Source organism: Macrosteles quadrilineatus, unplaced genomic scaffold (genome assembly GCF_028750875.1).
Source record: "Macrosteles quadrilineatus isolate MER2022 unplaced genomic scaffold, UCM_ALF_1.0 Scaffold_7__1_contigs__length_78375512, whole genome shotgun sequence".
In the NCBI taxonomy this organism is placed as follows: Eukaryota; Metazoa; Arthropoda; class Insecta; order Hemiptera; family Cicadellidae; genus Macrosteles; species Macrosteles quadrilineatus.
Genome location: NW_026542600.1, coordinates 77,301,525 through 77,327,854, shown reverse-complemented (window position 1 = coordinate 77,327,854; position 26,330 = coordinate 77,301,525). Strand labels below are relative to the sequence as shown.

Sequence of the window (26,330 nt, the reverse complement as noted above, 5' to 3'; positions counted from 1 at the left end):
AACAGGTTGTCCCCTATTACAAGAAAATCAAAAACAAATCATAAAATAATATAAACAAAATTTCGTCGACACAAGCGCCCAATGTCACCAACATGAACTAGACATGAAAAATAATGTTTAGATTTTACAATGTAATGAGAAGTCTACACTTGTGTTGGTTAAGTCAATCGTGATACTGCAACTAAATTATATTCACCATGCAAAACAAAGCAATATCCTCCGGCTAACCACACCGATTCTGCCTGAGGAAAGAAAGGCAGAATTAAATGGCGCTTTTGGAGGGTATTGAATCTGTCTAAAACCTATTGCAATCTCAATCTATTTTTTCGTTAATTTTAAAGGATCTAAAAAATCTGTATTATATACAGTATTTTAGCTTGATACTGCAGGTTATTTTAAGCTAATCAAAATATTTCTTGATAACTTTCGTTTTGCTAGGTCAAGGTTGGTAACAGTGTCTGTCTAGATACAATAACACATTGTCCCGCGCAAGCGCCCCTACTCACTTTTTTAGCAGTAGCACCAGAGCCGTGCCAGCAGAGTAGCAGTAGCAAGACGATACGTAATACTAGACAACATCCTACTACAGCCTTCTCCTGTGTTTAAAAACAATGTTGTAAAGTACGTTGAAAAATTGATTAACTTAACCATCAATTAATTATTAATTAATTAATTATTTCTCATTAATTATTTGTTCAAAGGAGCTTCAAAATTGGAACGTTTTAGCATGGATAAAACATACTACCTTAGTAGATTTATCATCCTTATGGAACAGCTGAAGCCAATTTTATTGTCTCTGTACGTCCAACTATAGAGGTCATGTTTTGTTTACAATTTGTTTCTTGTTATTTCAGTCATTTAAAACCTCATTTAACCAAATAAAACAATATAATCATAAACAATAACTAATCTCCTAGTTATATAACCAAATTAATAGTCTAGCACAAATCATGAAAATAACTCTAAAATAAAAGAAACAAAATTTCATCTAACCCCCAGTGATCCAGTGTGGACGTACATGAACTAGACACGAAAAACAAGCTTCAAAGTTTAAAATGGGATGAGGAGTCCAGGGATGCGCCCCCAGGGAGCTTGCACCCTAGGCCCGGGCCTATTGGGAGATCCGGCCCTGGCTGAACAGTCTAAGAAAATGATTATAGCTATATCACAAGTGAGAAACACATAAAACCCATTGATACACTTAAAAAAATCTCTTTTCTATCCAGATGAGATAGGTAATCTTAAACTAACACAAAAGCAATTGAAGTATTGAATAAAGGTAGAGGCGAGAAAGTAGTGGGATAAGCTTGATAACCTCAAAACAGATCAGAACTTACAAAACAAGAATAATAAGTTTTGTGTAATTGTTTTAAATATTCTAAGAACAAAATGGACTTTACATTATACTATAGTATGAAAACTTTACTGCCACTGTTTGAATGTTCTTATTGACTAAATTGGTTAGGGTTATGTTTTAAACATTAATTTGGTGTTTTGTACTCCTATATTTACATATTTACAGAGTCCTGTAGTTCTAGATTATCTTATTTTGGAAAATCATGTTTTTATCTACACTCATAGCTTTTACCAACTCGACATTTCAGTTACTAATTTGAAATTTAGAGTTATTAAAAACCCAATAACTTCTCACCTCTGAAAACCAAATTAAATTATTTTGAAGCATCCAACATGTTTAAAAAATTGTAAACATAAAACACTAACATAAGTAACTATGTTTAAAACATTTTCCACAATTCACTTTTACACCCACTGGAAGGTGTATTTATAACTTTACAAAGGACCGACTGGAAAGAAACCTGGATTACTTGTTTCACACACTTAAAGTAAAAAAATGGCAATTTCCATATTTTTGATATGATCCTAACTGCCATAGTTATTTAAAATATTTTTCAAATGGCAATTTCATAAAGAAGTTGAAAACAAATTATTGCGACTGACAAAGGTATGTTAGGTGGTTGGTTAACTGGAAGTGGAGGGTTGAAGGTGGTCAACGACACTCGTGCCTGCCTCTTGTGCGTTGTTGGCGTCCCTGGCTTTCTTGAGATTGTCCAGGTATTCTTGTTGTGATGCAGCCAATACCTGCGCGACAATACCAGCGTCCTCCCACTCTGACAGTCCTGATAACGGTTTGCAAATTATATCACAGCTCTAAAACACTTAAATCATTATCTACATTTGCTTAAAACCTTATTCCTATCATCCTATCATAACATCTCACATTTAATTAAACAACAATGACAGACTATAAACAGAGTAAAACTACCGTACAATCCCGATTAACCGAGGTTGTTGTGACCTAGACTACCTCGGTTAAAAGAATCTCGGATAACTTAGAGGTTGCATAGATTTTGAGGTTACGGGTTATGGTCCACATTAGGAAGTCGTATAAAGTACTTGTAAAATATAAATTTTAACAATACATAAAAAATTATCAAACAGAATTTTCATGCAGCAATTTTTTTTAAATAAGGTAGTGTTTTTAAAGGAAAAATACAAACATGCTCATCACTTCTTCAATTGTCTTGAAAAACATATAACGCTGTATTGTTCGAATTATGCCAAACCATAGTACACTGCAGTAGTACTTCAAAACATAAGGTGGATCTTTCTAGTTTGAAAGGCATAAAATTGCATTTTGTTTAAGCTGTGCTTCGACCCGAACAGTCATGTCTACATTAAAACATCGTAATGACAAAGACTGACACTACTGCCAACAACTGCCGTTGTTTATGTTCTGCAGATAGCTCGTCCAGCTTGCTAGTGGTTGGCATCCAACCTAGTACTGCGTGATTATCATTTTCTAGGTTACTGCTGATCATTTTTACGTCAAATTAATACTTAATGATAATTTCAAGTATTAATTCGTATGACTAAGCAGAGTGGGTACATTGTTAAGGCAATGAGGTTTCATTGGTCAAGAGGGTGATGAGTTTTGTCATACAGGGTGTTTTTTTTTTAGTGTGCCACCATTGGGATCTCAGTAACTAATGATTTTACAGCAAACTTTAAATGGGAAACATTCCCTTGTTTTTAAAGAGGTTAAAAAATAATTAAATAAAATTTTTGTAAATGGCCGCCATTTTCCAATATGGCGGTCAACTTTGAAATTTCTTATGGAACACCCTATACTTTATCATGTTTTCCGACATTTTTGACATTTTTCCGATAAACCCACTCGTTTAGGAGTTACAGCCTATGGAAAAATGACTTCCGGTGTACATTTTACATCATGTAGCTCCCAAACAAGTAGGTTTATAGTAAAAATGTGAAGAGTAACTAAGTCAAATAAGTCTTAAAATGGCATCCACATTCAAAAAAGATCATAAAATTTGTTAAAAATATTAATTCTATTATTTAAAAAATGGCGGCCATTTTCCAAAATGGTGGCAAACTTGAAAAGTGGAAAACTGTGTATTTTATGGTCTTTAATATTTTATTTATTATTTTACTGTATAGTACATTATCATCAGTGGAAGTAGGCCAACAAATTCCTTACCAACCAGCAAGTTACTAAATATTTCTCGCTAGTAAAATAAATGTAAAGGAATACTGTGACTTAGGTTTCAGAGTCAGCACAGCCTATTTAGGAACCTTATGAAGGTCATTAGAGAACCTTATCAAAACGTAAATCAAAGAACCAGCATATCATGGGACAAGAGTCAAACACGGATTAAACATTTTAATGTGATAGGCTGCTACAGAGCAGCACAAATGTTTTAACTAAACAATCGTAAAATGTACTATTAACACAGACACAACTCTTACCAAACATGCTCGGGGGTACAATGTTAAGAAAGGAGGCAGACTCTATGAGATTGAAAGACTGACTGCACTCTCCACCGTCATGTTTAGGACTGTTGTGACGGGAGCGAGGACTGCGAGGCGAGGGACAAGTGACTGTAGCCGATGTAGATGTGGCCGTGGAGGACTGGACAAACATAAATACAATTTTACCATCAAATAAGCTAATATTAGATTAAACTGAAACAGCAAATCAAATTGAATTGTACAGTGGACTATCACCAAGCAGCCCACAATCCTGGAGATATCACCATTGTTCCCCCCCATTGTGAAGACATTGTTAATTTTCATAAGTGCAATTTCCCAGAGTTCTGCGGTTGCAAGAATAAATGCTTGATTTTCTGACTTAGTGCTTTTGCACTAAGTGATTTTTTGGCTTAGTGCACTTGAGCTTTTAGGCTAGGCTCGGCATAAAAGTTGAGCTGCTCACACACCTCTAGTATAACATAGGGCATTATACTGTTTCAACATCAAATTCTTATAACAGTATTATAGCAGCATTACTGTGAATGGAAGATTAGTTCCGAAAAAAAAAAATGGCCTTATACAACTGGATGAACAGTGCAGACACACCATGACATAAAAATTACTATTAATAGAAAAAAATATCTCAGACTGCTTGGTTTACTAAAACGCCCAGACGAACGCATGGCAAGATTTTCAAAATTTGACAGTACTTTATTTTACGAAGCTAAAAACTACAGCTTAAAAATATGGTTGTAAAAAGTATTACAAGAGCTACTTGCGTCTCTGTGTGGTAAGAGTTCATGATACCGATTACATCCAAGGGTTCTATCCACTTCACTTCATTACTCTTGCAATTAACTTGATCTACAATTTCAGTAATCCACAGGTAGGGTAGGAAACATGGAATGGAACAAAGAAAGAGATCAATTTACAAACAATAGGTGTGAGAAAGGATAGGATAAGCAGGCTTACCTTAAAAAATGTAGGCATCACACTTCATTCACTACAGAACACAAACAAAACAAAATAAACACTGGATATTTCGAGGCCACTGGCCCCTTTCTCAACATCAGTGGCCTCGAAATATCCAGTGTTTATTTTGTTTTGTTTGTGTTCTTCTGTGTTCTGTAGTGAATGAAGTGGGATGCCTACATTTTTACAAGGAATGGGGAATGACCTATTACTGTAGGTTATATTGGAGTGTTTTGGTATGGAGAAAATTCTAAAAGTTGGAAACTCTAAAGTCCCATGTTATTCTTATGGAGTTTGGGGTTGTCGAGTTATCCAGAACATTGAAATGTTTAATGGGTTTTAATAAATGTATTCATATCAGACAAATTGTTAAGTATCAATTTATTACTTACATGGTTAGGTTTGAAGAGAAAGGGCTTATTGCCTGAGAATAGGGGAGAGAAAGGATAGGATAAGCAGGCTTATTTTAAGAAATGCAGGCATCCCATTTCATTCACTACAGAACACAGAAGAAAACACAAAATCCAATAAATTACACACTGGATATTTCGAGGCCACTGGCCCCTTTCTCAACATGGAGAGTCACATTAGATATTTGGACTCTTCCACTGCTAAGGCAGGGGCACACTGGAGAAACCCGTTTCAGGAAACCCGTTTCAGGAAACTGGTTTCAAGGAAACCACTTCTTTAACAAATGCACACAGAAGAAACGGGATTTCGTGATATGAATTTGGATAATGATGATGTGACTATATTGGTGGTGGCTAAAGAAGACGAAAAGAAGGAAGTATTGGGTTCACCCATTGATTAGGGATGGTCAACACAGTACTTACATTGTAACTCGTTAATTATGCAGTGATCCTGTAAAATTTTTAGATTTTTTAGAATGACAAAGCCTCTTTTTGAACGTTTGGTGGAATTACTTAGTCCACTAATAAAAAAGAAGGACACCAACCAGAGGTTAGTTCTGAGTGCTGAGGAAAAAATAACAATACACTGAGGCAAGTCAATAAAACCAATAGAAACGTGAATCTGAAGCCTGAACGATATCTGTTTTTTGGATTTCATGTAAACCAGTTGCAAGAAACAAATGAAATTACAGTTTCATGCAATGCAGTGTGCACTGCCGTGTGTTAAACTAATCCATCTGTTGCGAGCAACTAAAGTTTCACGTTTCATGACATTGGTTTCATGAAACGGATTTCTCCAGTGTGCACCCTGCCTAAGAAAGCAGTGTTGCCAACACACTATGAATTTACAAATGAATATTTACAGGTTAAATGAGTCATAAATTTTTATTTATACTTAGTCTAAGCCTGCTTTTTAGGGGTGGAAAGGGAAATGGTAAATGTTAGGCCTATCTGAGATTGAGGTTTGGGGGCTCCCTGGATTTTGCGAACCAAGGATTTTGCTCCCTGGTAGTTGTGATGGGTTACAGGGGGGGGGAGAAGGATCTTATTATTATTTTTGAATTTAAACAACTGTTATACTTTACATATTCAATCGAAAAGTGCATCTTGCATATTGTGGCTGGCAGCATGAATAGGCACTGGTTTATCTGGTTGTTTTTTATGTCTGACCCATGATTGTTAATTCTTGTTCTAAAACTGGTGGTGGTAAGTCCAATATATTGAGATGGACGATGGTTGCATGAAGTTGATATACAACATTATTCATTACAACAAGTATTGTGTCCTTTTATTTTGAAGGTTTCTCCTGTTGATGTGCTTGTAAATGGTGCTGGGCCTATTTATGTGGCAGGTTTTGCATCTTGCCATGTCACATGGGAATGAGCCTTCTATGGGTTTATCTTGGCCTTTGTTAGGCTTTGGTAGTTTCGGGAGAACTAACATCTTTAATTTGGCTAGTTGTCGGAATGTAGTTGTGGAAGGTTTTCCAAGAAGTCTTTAATGTGTGGGGATGCTCTGAGGATTTTGAAACTGTCTTTTAAGATTGTCTTTAATGATTGGAGGCCGTGGTGATAGGTCGTGCGTGATAAGCTGCAGGTTTTGTAGGGAGTTTCTTTTTTGATTAGGCCTAACGTTGGTGGTTTCTGAATGAGATGTTCATGATCCTGCAGCGATCACGCAAAACAAAGATGACGTTTCCGTGACTGCGGGAGACGACGATGACGACTACACAACCGAGGGAAATTTTCATGATTTTGACGCGATACCGGACGACTACAATGACGTTTCCATAACCGCGAGAGTCAATTATGATGTCTACACGGCTGCAGAACATTTTCATGATTTCACCGCGATCACGCAAGATGACAATGACGTTTCTGCGACCGCAGGAGTTGATGATGATGATGTCTATAATGCGGGAGATGTTCATGATCTTTCCGCAACCGCGAAAGACAGTGAAGATGTTTTTGTAATTGAGGAAGATATTTCAAATTTTGCAGTGTCCCAAAAGACGAAGATGAGATCTCTTTTCGACCGCTAATGACGATCTTGATATTATCTCGAGTTTGGACAAAGATTTTCAGTCTAGCACACCTTTAAAATATGATTTTTATTTTGATTTTTGTAGTAAGATCTTAATTTATCTTTAAAATAGCTAGTTTTTTAATGAGTTTAGAATGGTTTGAACTTTAATTGGCTAGATGGAATGTATCATTGCTGCTTTTTTTTCTTCACGTGAAAAACACCCCAATACCTCCAAAATACCTGATGGAAGGACATTAAGACAGGGGTTGGTGTAGTATAACCAATCCATTCAGAAAATTTGGTTGAACAATAAAAAATTTTATCGGTATCAAGAATCGATCAATTTTGATATCGACACATCACTAACAGTAACAATAATAGCAATGGCTTAAATGGCAATGGCAATAATAGTAACGTGCTTTTCATAAACACGGGCCAGACCAAGAAAAGGCGAATTAAAATGAAGGTTTTTAACATTTTAGATTTCAGTACAACTAACACAAAATTTGTGTTTTAGACTTTGTGGTCTACTAAAAGTATTAGGTGGTAAGCATACTCTGGCTAGAGCTTTGTCTCGTTTCTCAGAATCCCGCAGCCACTGTAGGTAGCTGTCACGTGCTACTTGCTCTTCTATAGCCTCATTGGTAGCTTCCCAGTCAGTAGCTCGTAGCTTGTCTTCCAACATAGCCTGTAACATTGACACAACACCTATCAAACATGAAGGATAAACAGATTCAAAATACAAAACACCACATCTGGATCTGAACAGTATTATAAATTTAAAATCAAAAGGTTAAAAAAAATTATGTTCATAAGACATCTGCATTTAATTACGTTTTGGATCTGAATTGATCAGATTACTTTACCCTATTTGATTTATTTGTTACTGTGATTATAACCTGTCCAAAATATTATAGTGAAATTAAATAGATAAGGAGAGGATGTTTCATTGGATGACAAATGACCATATTTGCTTTGTTTAAGATGGAATCATTATCACTGATCACACTCCTAATACAGCTACCTAGAACACCACATTGTATGAATATAACTACAAATTCTACCCTCATGTCAACTTTGTAAATGTTTTAGAATGGCTTGAAATGAACACAGTTGAACTAAGCCATTGACGTAGTGCACTAATGTTAATTACTGATTTGTGTTGAATAAGTCAACTTTTAAACCAAGCCAAACTGGAAAGACTTGGTATTGTAAACTATAGCATCTGTTATGTCACATTAAGTTTACAGTAACTACAAGAATGGTAGATAATAGTTATTTTCCTACAGTCACCCGACAAAGTGGGCTTCTTTGCACAGATAATAGTACAGAAAGCCTTACTTTGGCGCACACCAGTATTCCAACCAAACAACATTTCTCTGGTGTGCAGCAAAGTGCCACTTCGCCCACTAGTTACACAAGTGGCACTTTGCTGCACACCAGAGAAATGTTCACGCACAAGCGTAGGCGAGTGTGGAAAGTTTCTCGAGTGCAACAAAGGCAGTATTCGTGTTAGACAATATATTTTTCCTACAGTTACAGTAGAAGCCCGGTTAACCGAAATATAGGGGGGAGAGCCGTTTCAGATAGCAAATTTTTTGGTTAACCCGCCATATGCTAAAAATAGCCTATGTATTACCACGGTGAGTCGGAAAAATGAATTTTAAACAATGTCTATGTAATACAGTTTTTTATTTCAGCTACAGAAATGTTACAATGGGCTAGAAAATACTTTAAACTAAACAACTTAAGTTACTAATAAGCATTTTAAATTATGTATTACTGTACTTATATTTTAGCACTGTATTATTTTATGGAACCGTTTCGGATAACCCGGGTTTCGGTTAACCAGAGTTCGGTTAACCAGGGTTCTACTGTACTATAAATCATATAAATAATTAGTCTTTCAAACACTGAACAATTCGTTTGTAGGTTAGGTTAAATCCAAACACTGAACGAAATGGGAAACGCTGCACCAGCTGATCGTAGTCGTAATATCTTTAAGTGTTACCAACTTATTTTCAAGCGTACGTGCATAATAAAAGCACGCTGTTTTGTGTTGTTTGGTTGGAATACTGGTGTGTGCCAAAGTAAAAAATGTGCGCCAAAGTAAGGCTTTCTGTACTATTATCTGTGCAAGGAAGCCCACTTAGTGACTGTAGGAATAGAATTTTGAAGCACAATCTGCGACTGGCTCATTTAACTACAACAGTAAAAAATTCTTTCTTAGTAAAAAATTCGCTACAGCCGGTCCATCATCCTATTCTATCGATATCCCATATAGATGGGATGTCTACTTTAATAAACAAAAGTAAAAAATCTACAGTGGGGTCTCCAACCTTTTTTGCTCAAGGGCTAAAATGTAAATGTAAAAAGGCCAAATAAAATTCAGTATAGAGAGCTATATACCATACATAAATCTACTACAGCATTTATTTTGTTGAACATTTATTGGTCGTAAGAAAACGTAATAATAAATGAGTGTACATGTCTGAAGCTTAGTAATGTATTTATTATAGTAGATCAAGGATATGTTAAATGTAAATTTATAAGTGTTATCATAACAGTACTAGTTATATAAGAATAAAATATGTTCGTGTAACATAGAATTGTTAGTTAAGCCTGCCTACAATGGAAGAATGTTAGAGTTAATCTTATTAGTACATCAATGCAACAATGAAGAATGAATTGAAAAACAGTAAAATAGGCATCTAGACATAGAAAGCATTTGATTTTGTAATTTTGTGTTAATAATAATTTGTTTTATTGTGAAGAGCAAGTAATTATTTTAAAATAATAAGTAAGAAAACTCTTCAGGGTATAGATCAAGGATGTGTAGTTTTCAAAGTTTTTGAAGGGTCAAATAAATGTATTGTTTCAATATTTCAATATATCAGAAAATTCAAGAATATTCTCAATACCAATAGTCATCCTAGCGGTTATAGGGAAAGGTTTTATTTTATAGAGAGCGACTTTTGCTTTGAAATTTTTTTTTTTTTTAAATACCGTTATAGTTTAAAACCTGCAAAACTTTTGTATAGACGGTTGAAAATAAGAAGAGGGAAGAATCTACTGCACTACTAAATTAACCATCGAGCGGGCGCTTGCGGAGTTTTCCTCCGCACTTGTAGTTTTTGTTAATATAAATATGTATAATGGGTGTTGGCAGTCATGTCTGGCTCTACACTTCACGTACCTCATCCTGGGAATGCCCCTAAGCTATTTTTACCCCTGAACTCATCCTCATTTTGTTGTCAGATGCAATTCAGTGACGCGGTGTCAGTTTGCGGAGGTTTACTCCGCGTGCGCCCTATCGCGTAAGTCCTTAGCGCAGAGTTTATTTCCTCATGCGCTATTGTCAAACTGTGTTTATACTTCATACATACAAAATTATAAACATGTTTAAATGTATTACCATTTAATTTATAGTTATTATCAAATCTATTTTGTTTGCATGTATGTATAATTGCATTATCGCGGAACAAAACTCCGCACGCGCCCTCTCTCGTAACATACTTTTATACTAGAAATTTGCTCAATATAATTATTTGAAATATTAATTATATAAAGTTAAACAAATAATGTTATTCACAAAGAAATTAAGTTTCTGATTAGATTATTCAACATTTACATATAATATTTCATTATAATAAGTAAAATGGGTAAAATATATGCTATTTAGTGTTGCGGAATAAAACTCTGCATACGCCCGCTCCTGTTTTACTGGTAAAGCGCCTCCTCGAGGGTTAAACACAAATCTTACTTCCTGAATAGTTCTATAAATTGAGTAAATAATACAAGAGAGTCAGACAGGAAAAATGAATAAGATGTTAACCTGTTCAATATGGAAGTCTTCACTCTGACGTATGGCATCTTTGATGAGACTCTTCTCAGCTCCTCCTGGACTGAAGTTTGGCAGTCCGAGGCCTACACCGATGGTGGCTTTGTGAGGATCTACAATACTGTTGTAGTGGCTGTTACGTTGATATGACAGACGGATTGGCTCGTTGTCCGTCTTATTAACTCCATGGAAAATGTTAATGGGATCTTGAACAGATATTAAAAATCAGTATTTAGCAGTTAAAGAACATGCATAACTAGAAAATGTTTATGTTTATTAGTTTACAATTTGTATTCAAAACAACTCTGGATTTTCCATTACTTTTTAAAGTAACATACTATTATTTGCTCAATTAAAAAATGTTCATGTAATAGGCAAATGTTGATAACAAACAACGGTGTTGCAGGTAAATAAAAGAAAACTGTAATGTCAAAATTGGCAAGAAGGGCAGTTAAGGCGACTCAAATTAATAGAACAGACGAGAAGCTACAATATAATTTTCAGGAGAAATCAGTGGAAGACAGCTTGATAAATTATTGGACATCATAAAAGAGAATCTACTGTGGGTGCCTTGTTTTTCAGGAATATATAACTCATTATCATGATATTTTGTTTGAGAAGCTTAAATGTTATAGAATTAACACACAATCGCTAAGGCCTATTAATGGCAGGCGTAACCCTGGTGTCAAACGAGCCCGATTGCCGGGCGATTGACTTTCAAATATTTCGGCCTGACGAATAGCAAATAACCTGCGGTGATGTGCTGCGTTACGACGAGAGTCGACGTAGTTCCTAGTTCCTACCCACAGATAGCAGCACTGCTTGGAACGTAGCCGGTCCCATTGTATTGCCAATTGGAGGGAAAAAGACGGAACAAGTTGAATTCTTGAGCTACCCAGACAGGAATTTTACAGGGAAATTTACTACCAACCTACACTACAATTATAGGCTGGTGTTACAGACACAATACTAACGCGTACCAAGCGCCCTCCGCGAGAACCTGAGCGAAAAATGTTCCAGATGAAATCAAAAGTCAAAAATTAGAAAAAGGAGAAGTTGTAGTAAAGCACAGTGGAGATGTGATGGTCATGAAGTGGCGCGAAAAGACTTAGCAATGATGGGAGGCAAGAAATGAAGCCAGATGAATATAACAAGCAAATGGGAGGAGTTGATATGAGGGACCAAATGCTGCATGCATATCAGCTGGAGAGAAAAAGGGGCCTGAAATGGTACGTACAAATATTCAAACGCCTTTTGAATTATTTCTATATTGAATTCCTTTATAATCTGGAAATCTATTAACCAGAAAATTGACCACCTAGCCTTTCGATTAGATCTTATAAAGATGCTTTTTGAGACCCATGGCCCTGAAGTACCAAGACCTGTTTTCGGAAGACCTTCAGTTCAGCCGAGACCTCCTAGACTAACAGAAAGAGAAAGGCACTTCATTTACCTGATACCACCTACAGGAAGTAAAGTAAATGCACAAAAGAGGTACTGTGTATGTGCAAAAACCGAGAGTAAGAAGAGATAGCAGATATTGATGTCCCAAGTGTGAAGCAGGACTGTGTCTTGGAGCATGCTTCAAAGACTACCATTCAAAAATTAACTTCTAAGAGGTATGTAACTATTGTATCACATACAAACTTTTATTTCAATCGTATATTTTTAAAGCCTATAATCTGCTCTTTAACTTGGTGCAAGAATAATAAAATATATGTATAAATAAGTTAATTATTGACGGTTTATGTAAGCATGTAACGGTCCCAGTGAAAGCTTTGGAAAAGTCCCGCGGGAGGGGGCGGTCAGCCATATAAAAAGTAACGCGTTGAAGGGTTAAATAGGAAATCAAGAGCTTTGAGAAAATATAATATGTTATAGGGTAATAAAAAAATGTATTTTTAATTTTTTATAAAAAGCAATAAATATTCTAAAAAGAAAAATAGCTAAGTTATGACAGAGTTCATATAAAACTGGCCACAATATTTTAATTTATTATTAGATCAAATTAAACTTTACTACCGAATTAAATTTTCAAAAAATTTATTATTTTTTTATATAATGCATATCCTGTATATATTATACATATGGTCACCATTTCAGTATAAAGTATTAAAAGTATTAAAGAATTAAAGCATAATATTTAATTCAACAATAATAATATATAGCATAAAACATAATAATACTAGGCCTAAAATAACAAATTTGTAAAAAAGAAATATTTAGGCTATGCCCGATCCATACTCGGGCTTTGCTCACAACTGCATTCGCGGCACCCCGACCTATATTCGGGCATAGTGTTTAATGTGTGAAAGGCAAAATAGTTTTTAAATATGGTCTACACATACCTTTTCCATAGCAAAATACTTCGATAGTACGGTTGTACATTTCGCTCATGGCTTGCATTTCTATGTGGTTTCCATGGGTACAATCCATGCGTTTCCTATTGACGTAGTTAGAGAAGTCTTCTGTTACATATTGAGAAAAGTAGTCACCATTGGCAGCCTAGAACATATTGCAGTAAAAATATTATATGTCAGAGTAAATTATTCAATGTTTTTTATTGCATCTTGAAAAAAAGCTGAAGTAGCCAAATGGTTTCAAGTTTTTAATCACTTATGTATTTCACAATCTGTAGCTATAATTTGTTGAAAAATAATAATATAGATCAAACGTGCATCCTCTTAGTAGATTTGTCATCCTTAAGGGACGACAGCTGAGACAATTTTAATGATAGTTCCATCGGGTGCTGCTAGGGTCGCGTTTCTGTTTAACACGTTCACTGCGGCCCATCTAATGGCAGGCGTACCAACAAATCCTGCCAACATCCCGCAGCGTCGAACAAACCTGATTGCCGGGTGATTGGCTTTCAAATTTCGGTCTGACAAATAGCAAATAACGTGCGGTGATGTCCTGCTTTACGACGAGAGTCGACATAGTTTGCTAAACACCCACAGATAGCAGCACTGCTAGGAATGTAGCTGGTCCCATTGTATTGTTAATTGGAGGGGAAAAGACGGGACAACAAGTTGAATTTAAGCTTGCCAGACGGGGATTTTACAGAGAAATTAAACTACCAAACTACACCACAACAAAAAGCAAGTCACTCTCTACAGGCTAACGTGGTATGGGTCCGCCTTCGACCGACGCTGGAGCAAAAACGAAGATACAAAAGGCATTGTCGAGCGTATCCGATCGGTTACCGCAGGACCCGGACACCGCTTGGCCCTTATCCGATCATCAAAATCGGATCATTTTTGCTCAAGTTATCGTGCTAACGGACACATATATAAATATATGAATTTGAACGGATGGTGTTTTTGGCCTCTGGGGACCTCAAAACGAAAAAGCAAATCGGTCTCAGGCCCAGGTCTTACCATGAGACCAATGACTCATGAGGCTATGAGGGGATAATAGCTTATTCCCTATATGGGAAATTCACTAAAAGGTTTGCATTACAGGTTATGGTTTAATAAAAGGCTGTGCATAATAAATTTTCCTGAATATAGTAGTATTTTAACTTTCCAAATAGTTGATTTTTATTAATGTTAGGGGTTCTAGAGAAATTATTCGTCAAAAGTTAACTTTATTACAAAATAAGGTACTTCAGTATTAAACGGAGGCTACATTTTGTCAGCGCGCTGCGGCGGTTATGTTAGGTTGGGTTATCATAATAGAAAGTATCGTTCGATTCATAACGAAGCGAGGAAAGTCCTACACACATAATATTTACGATAACCCAACCTAACATAACCGCCGCAGCGCGCTGACAAAATGTGGCCTCCGTTTAATACTGAAGTACCCAAAATAATATAATTACAAGCAAGACTTACGATATAGTCCATACAATGTTTACGAACAACTGCGTGCATCTCCTGATCTCCATAGACCTGATCTGCAACTGCTCTGAACAAGCAAGCTCCATCTTCTCCCATAGCCTTCACAATCAGTCCTCGTTTGCGCATCTTCTTCTCAAACAGTCTATCTTTCTGCAATTGTTGATCAATATTTCAGACTTCAGCCTTTTCAAAACAAATTAACAAAATATATAATATTCTCATTCCAAAATACATAGGTTTTTTTAGTAAAGGCAAAAACATGAAATTTATTTCATACTCTTATGACAGGGCTAATAGAGTACAGTAGAAACTCTACTGTAGAACAAAAACTGTTGGCTGCCACGTGATCGAGCACATTGAAGACTAGTTGGTATTGTAAAACCATAATTTTCTACTTATAAGTCAGTTCTCAAAATTTAAATATTGCTTTGTAACAACTTGCACTTTAGTTCTACCACTTTATACAAGAACTAAATTTGTTATGGTCTACACACTGTTCATAGTTTGGATAAAATATATAATTTCCCCCGTGCTCGCATAACCCCATCATGACGGTTTCACTGCCTCACCCTGTACTATTGCTCTCTTACCTCCACCCATTCAGCTTCGGTAATCTCACCAAGCCGACGAGAGTCATACTCATCTCCACTGTTGTAGCCAGAGTTGTCGTCACAGGAGGGGCCTGCTTTAGGGGAGCTACCAGGAGATGCTCTTTCTCTCTCTCGCAACTTGCTGCTACGAGTAGTCCTGCGTACAGATAAAACACTCTCAGAGATACCATATAGCCACAAACAAAATTAATCATTAACACACACTTTGTAAGGTTATTTTGGCTTTGCATGTGAAGGTATTAAGTTGGATTTTAAATATTCTACTTCAATTATGTGGGTACAAAAATTTCTAAAAATCAAAAATTTTTGAGCTCATTTCAGTTATTTTTATTTGTACATTATAATTATTAAGAAGGGGAGGAGTATTTAGTAGGGGTGGGCGAGTACTCTACTTAAGAGCAATTACTTGACTTTTCCAAATACTCCCAGAGTCTGGAGTAATAGTAAAAAGTAAAATCTGGACAGTATAGATGACCCGGTTACCTGTGTGGGCTGGAACGGTGGCGCCTCTTACTGTGGCTGGGCCCACTTTCATGGCTATCATAGTCTTGTACATGAGAAGCTCTTTTTTCTTCTCTAGGCCAACTATGAGGTGAGTTCAATCGCTCTTCTCGATTTCTTTCATTTATCTGCAAGAAAGATTATATTCAACCAACTACAACTCCAATTAACCACTATGCGTACTGAGGGATATAGACAGATAAAATATGTGTAGGATGAATAATTTCCTGATTACTAAGAACAGCTGGTTCCATGGAATGGACGTTTGAAATATATGGTAATAACTTCATACTAGCCCTCGTTTGACCCTTTGAGCACCAGCCGTCCAGTGACTTTGGATCCGCTACACACCAGTCCTAAAATGCTGCAAATGCTATAAACGCCTTTTGCTGATTATCACCTTTGCCCTAAAACTCATTTAGTCGTTTTGTTATTTTTTTTTAGTGTAGAGTGATGTTTTTTTTTCCATTGTTTTCACGATGAAAGTGACAACAGATTGGTGCATCTCTAAAAAGATAATAATACAGGCTAGTGAATGAATAGATTAATGAATGAAAAAGTGTTTTTATTTACAAAATAAGTGAGTACCCATGTTATTCTTATGGAGAATATTGTTAAATGTTTTATTTGGCTTGTTTATGGATATATTTTAATCAAATTTGACAGATTTATTTATTTTATACTAAGCTATTAATATTTTAATAAGAAAACACACATTATTAGTTTCCCTGTAGCAGCATACCTAGGTAGGCCTACTCGTTAAACATAAATGTTAATTTAATAGATTAATTTAAAATCAAGCCAGAAATATGGAAATTTGCTTAGTCAGCAGGTTTGCTGCAGCGGGAGTATTATTTAGCATTTTTATTTCCCTATCAAACAATACCAAGTTCAAAAAGATAGAATAATTATAATAAATAGCTGAAATATTAATATTGTTAGTTGTAAAATGGGGCAAACCTGAGCTTCTGCCTTAAGTATTATAATTGGTACTGGTATAGAATGTCTTATGACTATTCAATGACTATTCAATGACTACTCTACCCCATTTTAAAACTAAAAGTCGTAATATTTAAGCTATTTCTTATTCAATGTTTTTGAACTTTGTATCGTTTGATAGGGAATTAAATAAAAGTATTCTTGACATTTTTTTCATTAAATCAGCCATTTTTGAGTACCTAATTAAAGTTTGAAAATTTAAAATGGCCGCCATTTTGAAATTTTAAGTTGAATCGAGGTGAATATTTTTCTAACATGGGTCTCTTTTACTTTAACATACATACCAAGTTTCATAATGATCGGTTGAAAATCTTTAAAGATAAAAATGTTAATGTGAAAAAGACAAAATGGCGGATATCTGGTTAACGAAGCGATTTTGGAAAACATTTTATTCCTGATTTTTTTCTTTATTATGACCCATAGAACCATTTCCCGGAGTTTGGCTGTTTACATACCGGACCCTGTATAGCCTTTTGGCACTAAAGGATAAACGAGTTAATATTAATTTGATGAGTATAAACATCTGGCCTACATGGAAATTAAAATTCAAATAAAAAATCTCTTATAAAACCAACATTAAACCTAACACAAACAATTGAACAAATGATACAAAGCACATGAAGGAACCAGAAGGTTGAGTAGCCTGGATCATCAGGTCCACGGTTTGGCGTGTGACCTGAAAAATATTTGCAATAAAAATCCCCTAATGTCATAGGCATTTTACAATTTGACATGCTCATTCACAGCTTGACAATGACAAATTGTAGAGTTACGATAATCTATCAAATCAAACATAAAATACCAGGAATTGGCGGGGTGGTATTCAAACACCATTTTAATTCGGGGCGGGGTTTTCATTTTCTTCCAGATTTTGGAAACAGATTGTTCAGAAACTTTCGGTCTTTATTGAACTCTTCATTGTCTTTGTGACTGTAATCCAAGATCGCAGTACTATCGTTAAATATTATCTCACACAATTGCAGGGAGATAATCATTGTTACCCATCATACAAAAAAAAATTGTAGACATTTCCGCGAGCCCAAGGGATTTGTGAACATCTGCATTTGAGAACACATCAAAATTTCCTGCAATAGTTGAATTTGTGGTAAACTTCCACAGAGAATTAATCATCGTCACTCGCATTCACCCTGTCCTCCTATTAAAGCCTACAAGCTATGTTGTGGGTTGTATTTTCATCTTTGTTCATATAGGGTATGATAAATGTTGATTATAAATAACTTCTTGATCAGCTTAACGTCTACATGTTGATTATGTCATACACTTTGGTGCTCAATGACAACAAGTGATTCTTATTATCAAGTTATAGGTTCTGACTTCAATAAATTTATACTTATAATATTATACTAGACTTACGTACCTGGATACAATTTTTCATGTTTTCATGATGAATACAATAAATTAATAAATAGGCCTACATTAGTGTTTCCATGTAAGCGGTCACTAGAGATTACTTAAAAGATTTGGACCGTGAAAGATGACCAAATGCATAGAATAGCCTATAGAACTTTAACATCAAAAATTGAAATTTCTGACCCATGACAAAAATATCACTACTAGCCTATATATCTAAGAAACGTTGACATGGATTATTGGACAATACTTTTAACTGTTAATATGCATAAATCACCAATATATACGGTTACAATAAGGGAAAAGGAAAGAAGTTAGTAGTTACTGCTCAAAATTAAGATTACAAAACCCACTTCAGTTCAATTTTGAGGTATACTTGCATCTAAAAATGATACTGTAGGAGGAGTAGAGCCAAAAATGAAAGGTGTACATGGACAGAAAGATGACAGTTAAAATAGCCTGTTCCAATATTTGAAATACAAAGGTGTGGTCGAGAGTGAATGCGTTGATCTTAGCTCAAGATTCGGATCATATATAAGTCATTCAAGCCTTCAAGATAGCTGTGTAATCATTAATCACGCAAGCCATCTCCTTAACGTTAGACTCCTAGACCTATTCTTTGGCTACGTTGTGAAAGTGAAACTGGGCCTAGGTTAAAAATGTTTATCCCGTTGAAGAAACTGCTATCAACCAAACTATCCCCGACCATAAAACAGAAACTGGAAAAAGGTCAGACCGTGTAGATATTGCAATATTGAATACTCAGTGAATTAGAACAAATAAATTTGCTTGAACTATTTGTCAAGGAAACCAAATGTGATTTTCTTTGAGTGGCTGAACACTGGCTGGTGCAGGAAGAAAGTGCTTGTAGTCAAACATTAACTAACACATTAGATCTAGTTATCTTCTTTCAAAATAGCCACAAAAATGGTGGTGTAGCCATAAAATATTTGCTTCAAGCCAGTGTGGCTGCAGTAAACTGAACCTTGAAAAGCTTTGTGTCAAGCTAACCCATAAACTGATAGCAGTGGAGATTGCCAAAATTTCAACTATACTGGTAGCCATTTATAGATCCCCGGACACCTCGAACAAAATCTGATCTACCTCACCAGATGAACAAAAAACTTTTAGTTTGTGGTGACTTTAATGTACACCCCATCTCGTGAAGAAACAACCTACTGCAGAGCTACGGACAGTTCATTACGACCAGACAACCAACTAGAAGACCTAGAGGCCTTGACATGGCTGCCACAAACCTCGACTCCTGAGATTATGAGGACCAAGTAGTCCATCCTATGGTCGCCGACCATGACTGAGCAGTTGTCTTAAGTGTTTCAACTGATCTTGGTAAGCAACTCCTCGTCTCTCGAATAGATTTAGTCAGGTTCTAAAGAGAGTGATTGATTAAAATGATCTATCTCTGCTTAGTAGTGCCTTACAAGCGGTAAATTGGGAATCACTCCTGCTATCTGACCCTGAAATTGCTTTTTCTACCTTCCAGTACTTGTTTACCAATAAGTTTGACTCAGTCTTTACTCTTAAGACCATAAAACCCAAAAAAGTGCTTGGAGATAAAAGTAAAGCTCCCTGTAGGATAAATAAAACTGGTTTACTACAGAACTAGCCAAAATGCTATCCTTTTTTTTTTTGAACTTTTCCACGATCACTACAAGGCTGCTAACCTGCCAGAACATGTAGCCTATCTCAGGTCTTTAGGAACCTGTACACTAGGGTTAAGAAATAGTACAGCTTTGAGGCCACTAAGGCCAAGAGAGCCTGCAGTGCTAGGATAATCATGCAGTCTCCAAATGCATGTAAAGCAGTCTGGCATCTTATAAATAAGCATCCTATCCAGAGGCCTGTACTAAAAACTGAAGCGTCACCTGATGATTTTAATATTTTTTTGTAAATAGTGTTCAGCAGGTCATTCATAGTCTCTAACCTACCTGTTTTACAAACGAACCTCCTGACCTCAATAAATACAAAAACTCACACTAACAACATGGAAAATGGTACTAATGAGATCCTACCAAGATATGTATGCAGTTTCCTGCATGACCCTGAAGACTATTGTAGAAACCTTAGTTGTGCTTGTGCATCTCACTAGGTTAATTAAATTAATCAATGTCTCAGTGAAGGCTCATTTAATGATTTATTATTAAAAACAGCCTGTCCACAAAATGGGTGATGCTTCTAACCCTATCTAACTTTAGGCTTATTTCGATTCTGCCTGTATTTTTTAAAGTCACTCAAAACCATGATGAAGAAGCAACTCATGTTGTTTTTTGAGGACGATAGCCTGTTCACATGTTCAACACGGATTAAAAAAAGGCCGCTCTACCACCACTGCCCTGCTGAGCCCGGTTGACACCATCTCTGAAGCATTTTTGAGCAGAATGAGTCTGTGAAGCTTAGCCTCTGTGACTTAAGTAAGGCTTTTGATGTTGTACCTCATGATATCCGACTGCTAAAGCTAGGCAAATATGGCGTTGGTAGTGTTGTTCTCAAGAGCTCTCAAACTATCTGAGGACCCACAAGCAAGTTGTATATCTGCAAGGAGCCCTTTCCAGCGTTGGCCATCTCTCATACGGCGTGCCGAAAGGATCAGTCCTTGGTCCTCTCCTCTTTACAATAATGATTATAGATCTATGATTGAATGGAAAAACATTACAGCACATGATGCAACGCTGCTGATCATGGGTACTAATATTCATCAACCACTAACAGAGGCCGAAGACCTGCTTGAAAAAAAAACCAAGGATTGGTTTGTTGCAAATGGCCTTAAAATTAACGATGACAAAACGCAGTCACTGTTCTGCAAATTGAAACGGAGTAGAGAAAGAGGGTGCGGCAAGGCTTCTAAAATTCATGGTGGTTACCAGGCTAAGTTGGAACCAACATATCTCGCAGGTATGTGCTAAGTTATCTCGAGTCCTCCATCTTCTCAGAAATCTTAAGGCTGAAATTCACCAGCCGCCAATCTCACTTCAAGGCTTTTAAAATCAACACAATTGCTGTTTTATTGTAAAATTATCAAACCTATATTAAAAATACACAAAATAAATGATTTTTTTGGTCATCTAACTTAAACAAAATAATAGCCGACAAAGTCAAAATGTGTCTCTCCTTCCAAAGATCCAAACAGGCTCCGAACACCAGGGTGGGCGAATTATTATCTGATCTAGCAACCAAACCATTCCAGAAAAGTATACATTACGTAGGCACACTTCCTAGGACAAAATCAGGACACTCGTATCAACTATCTGTGGTGGACGCATTTTCCAAATTTGTCGTTTTCGACCTGAGATTGTTTTCTCAGAGATTTAAGGAACATAATGCCTCCAAACAAAATAACCCTACGTCGATTGTTGCATAACATCTCAAGGATAATATAGGTCATAAAATCAAATTTGAAAAATCATTAAGTAATTTTGAAAAGTTGTAGCCAGAAAAACAAAGCCAAAGTATGGGGGGAATTATTTATTTACCAACATATGAAAGAACACGGCAATGAAACCATGTTAAATATGAGAGAGGAATATTCGGACAAGATCACATATCAGCTGTATTACGATGTAGATAACAAAACTGGAAATAAGAACCACCAGTCAGCTGATACGTAACGTCACTCTCCCCCTCCCGTGTCCGTGTTCCTCAGTAGGCCTACAAATGTCGTCCGGTCGAGTTTTACCTAAACGAGTGTACGCTACGAAAATACGTGTAAATAGCATGCTAAAATGTTCTGTGTTTGTGTATATTATGTGGTTTCTGTAAATAGTAGACAATCATCTCTCGATGTGAAATATTTTTACATACAAGAATGCTGCTGAAGATGAGCCGTACTAGGCTCGAAACATGTACAGCATAATTATCTACAATTGACACCTACTGGCATACGTAAGTAGATTATTATCTATAATAAACATAATAAAGGTGTCAAGGCTGATTAATTTGATGAAGGTTTAGTAAAGTACCGGTAACAAATAAATGAGTTTCCTGAAGTAATATTAATATTAATAATATTATTATTATTATTTTTTTTTTTTGCTGTAGTAGAATTATATACAGGACAAAGCCTATATCCTGATCTGATACAGACCAGACTGGTATTTCGTCATGTAGTTTGAGCTTAGTTTTAAGAATTGACAGATATTTTTTCTTTTTGTACAAATGAATGAAATGAAATGCTTTAGTTAGTTTACAGTATTACTATTACATTTTTAAAGTTTGAATAATTGTAATTAGTTATATCAAATATTTCAGTGTAGTATTAGTTTTATAAATATTGACAAAACTCCTATCTATGTACATTGTACTCCAAAAGATGTTATGAGTTAATAAATAATTTGAATTTGAATTTTAAGTTTTCTCTGACCAATTAGGGCAGTGTAGTTATAAGCCAGTAAGACTTGTAGTAAAGGAAAATGCTATAGGCACCTAAATATCATCGACCCAGATCACTATCTTACACCCTTAATTTTTCAGTAAGATTGACCTAAGTCAAGCCTATGTAACGGGTCAAATGTGTAGGGGGTAAAATAACGGCTAAACCACGAAACTTAAACAGCTGAATGTAAGCTGTTGTTGTGCCCGAGTCGCGACACTAAACTGACATCGCACCTAACCTCAAATTCCAAGATCGCAGACGACGTTGGTGTCAGTTTGGTTGTTAGACTGCGTCTGAGGGCGGGCTACGAGAGAAGAATAAGGATTGTCATTCGTATTCCCGGCTTTTGAGGCATTCGATCGTTCGTCTTCGGTTTGAAGAGTTTTTGTTTAACTTCGTCGTTGTCGTTTTAATCGGTTAAGTTTCGCGAGCTCTGAAAGCTTGTCGGTAATTTAAAGGTGGTGTGGTGAAAGTGTTTTGAGGAAACAATAATTTTAGTCATCTTGGTAAGTTTTGAAATAAACGACTCAGGTTTTCGTACCTTACCTTACCAGTTTTTGGTTGGGATAACTTTGTCGAAGTTCGTAGGCTAGGCCTGACTCTCCGATCTAGTCATACATTTTAACCAACTAATTTGGTACCAAAGTATTGCAGTTGGTGAAATATATTTTCGATTAACGTTTCGTAATCCGTCTTGGGACTTTCTCTTTTAATTCTTAAACCCTTTTATTGTTCCCTTAACGTCCTAAAACTTGTTCCAGCAGACAGGTTCCAGCTGGAAAAGTTCTGTCGAAGTTGGTTCAAGGTGAACACGTGAGGAAGTAGAAGTTTTAGTTTTTCCTCGTTTTGTGTCTCACTTGGACAACTTAAGCTAACTTGTTTTCTTTTCGTTTAATAAATTCGGACTCTGTGGGAATTAGGCTAGGTTAGGCCCATCTTGTACTAACCTTGTTTGTTGCAGGTTGACGACTTAACTCCGTAGGTAAGCGGGGTGACTACTTAGCTTACTTGTTCTCTCGTTAAGTTAGCTAATAGTGTGTCATTTAGATAATTGCCCACAGAGTCAAGTCAAAATTATTAATTTCCCCACAAGCCCCAGACTAGAGTGGTGATTTCAAGTGTGGTGTTTAGTAACCCGCAACGTTCGTCTCGAGCTCTGACAACCAGGGCTATCAAATTTAGGCTATCTGAATCACTATCGACTCCTGGGAAACTCCCCGCGACCAGACTAGGGCGAATCCTGGGATCTCGTTTTTCTTATCGGTGGCGTAATTTCCCACTTGTCGCCCGCCAGGAAAATTACATCACACCTATATGCTGTTAAGGTTAGATGAGTCATCACAAAAGTTGTGTACAATCAGTACACACAAGGGATTGTTTTCGTACAATAGATTGCCTTATAGTATCTAGCCTCAGCAGTTAGGTATTTTTCAAAGAGTCATCGAACAAGCTTTACAAGGTGTGAAGATGTTTTTTTTTATGATATTTGTATCAGGACCAAACGACGAAGTACATTTAAATAGACTAAGGGAAGTTTGTTCACGCCTCAAGGCTGTAGGTTCCACAGTGTTTGAAACAAGATAAGAATAAATTGTTTGCATAAAAATTGGAGTTTTTGGGGTTTACTATAGACAAACATGGGCTTTACACCTTCGCAAGCTAAGACAATTTTATCGCTTTTAAGCGATTGTCGATGCCCCTATACCAAGAAATGTGACAGAAGTAAAATCATTTGTGGGTTTAGTCAACTATTACTGTAAGTTTGTCCCCAAATTGCGGGTATTTTGAGACCTTTGTATGACCTTTTGAAGAAAAATGTAGACTTTTGTTTTGACGATGAATGTATAAAATCGTTCAAGAAAGTAAAAGGGCTATTGTGTGCGGCTCCTATGCTAGCACACTACACATGACCCCCAAGTACCAGTAATACTCACAGTAGATGCTAGTAACTATGATCTAGGTTGTATTCTCAGCATAATAGACAAAGATGATGCTGAAAAGAAGTTTTGCATCACGTAAATTGAACCACGCAGACCAAAACTATTCACAAATCGACAAGGAGGCATTAGCTGTAGTTTATGGTGTTAAGAAATTACACCAGTATTTGTATGGGAAGCATTTTATCCTTAAGAGTGATCACAAACCTCTTATTGTCTGTTGATGGAAAATTACATCTAACTTAGCTTATAGCCTAATGTCTTTATCAATGTTACCTATTAGAAATTAAGATTCAGGAAAACACAGTTTGTGTCTGAACAGTAGTGTATGGGCATGCAACCGGGAGCTCTTCTAATGTACGGTACATAGACATAGGGTTATACTAACCAAAACTCTAAATTCTTTTCCTGTTGCAGGTATAATAAAAACAAAACTGATATCATTTTTGGATTCACCATGCAAAAACTGTAAATTGACATACAGTAAGTTAGGCTAGGCCTATAACTTAAATAAACATTAAATGTTCAATCGTAGTAACTAAGCTGTACGGAACATTTGACTTACATTTATTTAAGGCATAACTTAGTGATCAAGTTTAAAAATAGGCCTAGTAAGTTAAATGTATCCTATTAGGGTAGGCGAATGCAGTCTTAAAAATAAGAGTAATAGCCTAGTCCATAATTTTTACTTAATTAACCGTTGTGTTATTATGATTGCAGAGGGTTTTAATTGAGTAACTCTAATTGAACAATAAAAACTCTAGTTGTTTGAAATAGCCTAGTTGGTTGTTTTTTTTTTATTATAAAGAATAAAAAAGTTAAAGATAGACCAACTTACCAGTTTAAGACAAGCTACCTACTAAGTAAGCAAGCTCTAGGCCTAGGCCTACTTCAGATTTTTAAGGAATAGGCCTACTTAAAACAATTAATTAATAAAACATAATATAACTTATTAGAAGTTTCTGTGCCAATCATAGGCTACCTTCTATTACTAATAAAAACAGGCCCATTAACTAAGGCCTAGGAATAATCTCTGATACTACAGGGTATACAGCTCTCAACCTACCCTAGGCTATTTCTCTGTACATCCCAACCATCTCATAAGGAAAAGTCGGTTGAGTGTCATGAACCTTCCTAGGCCTACTAATGCAAAATGATGGATCCAACTTAAAATTCAATTAGGCCTATTAACAACTACTACCACCGAACTGAACCTACACCTAGGCTAGGCCTAGGAATTTTAAGACCCTCCTGTTGTTAAGAATTCAATTTGTGGTTAAGTTATATTTGCTCCTCAAACCACAAGACAGTCACATTATGTTATACAATAAGATGAGGTAGAAATCTGAATACATACTTGTGGGTGACTGGGTAAGGATCCTAGGGAAATTCCATGAGAATGAGATCCATTGTGGTGAGTTGTAGTTTCTGGAGATTCTACTTCTGATTTCCCCTGAATGGCCTTTTTCTTAGATAAAATCGTCATCTTGATTCATTAAACTGAATGTACATCCCACAAATTAATACACAGATTTCTTCTGAATACACAAGAGTTTTATCAACACTTAAAAATAGGTACAAATGAAACTAAAGTCCATCTACCATGACATGATCCATGCAGATGGCAGATGAATGTAAAACCAAAACC

At 36.0% G+C, this 26,330-nt stretch overlaps 1 protein-coding gene across 1 annotated transcript; it reads right to left on the bottom strand.

Moving 5' to 3' along the window:
- Positions 1 to 348: 348 nt before the first annotated feature.
- On the bottom strand, positions 349 to 26,307 carry LOC128998229 (OTU domain-containing protein 5-A-like). Its single transcript, XM_054424268.1, has 9 exons — positions 26,040 to 26,307; positions 15,971 to 16,116; positions 15,467 to 15,623; positions 14,871 to 15,026; positions 13,386 to 13,542; positions 11,032 to 11,243; positions 7,753 to 7,884; positions 3,787 to 3,949; positions 349 to 2,138 (listed from the first exon to the last, which is right to left on the bottom strand). The coding sequence occupies exons 1-9, from the start codon at positions 26,166 to 26,168 to the stop codon at positions 1,981 to 1,983; spliced, it is 1,410 nt and encodes a 469-aa protein (XP_054280243.1). The 5' UTR covers positions 26,169 to 26,307; the 3' UTR covers positions 349 to 1,980.
- Between the last annotated feature and the right edge of the window lie 23 nt (positions 26,308 to 26,330).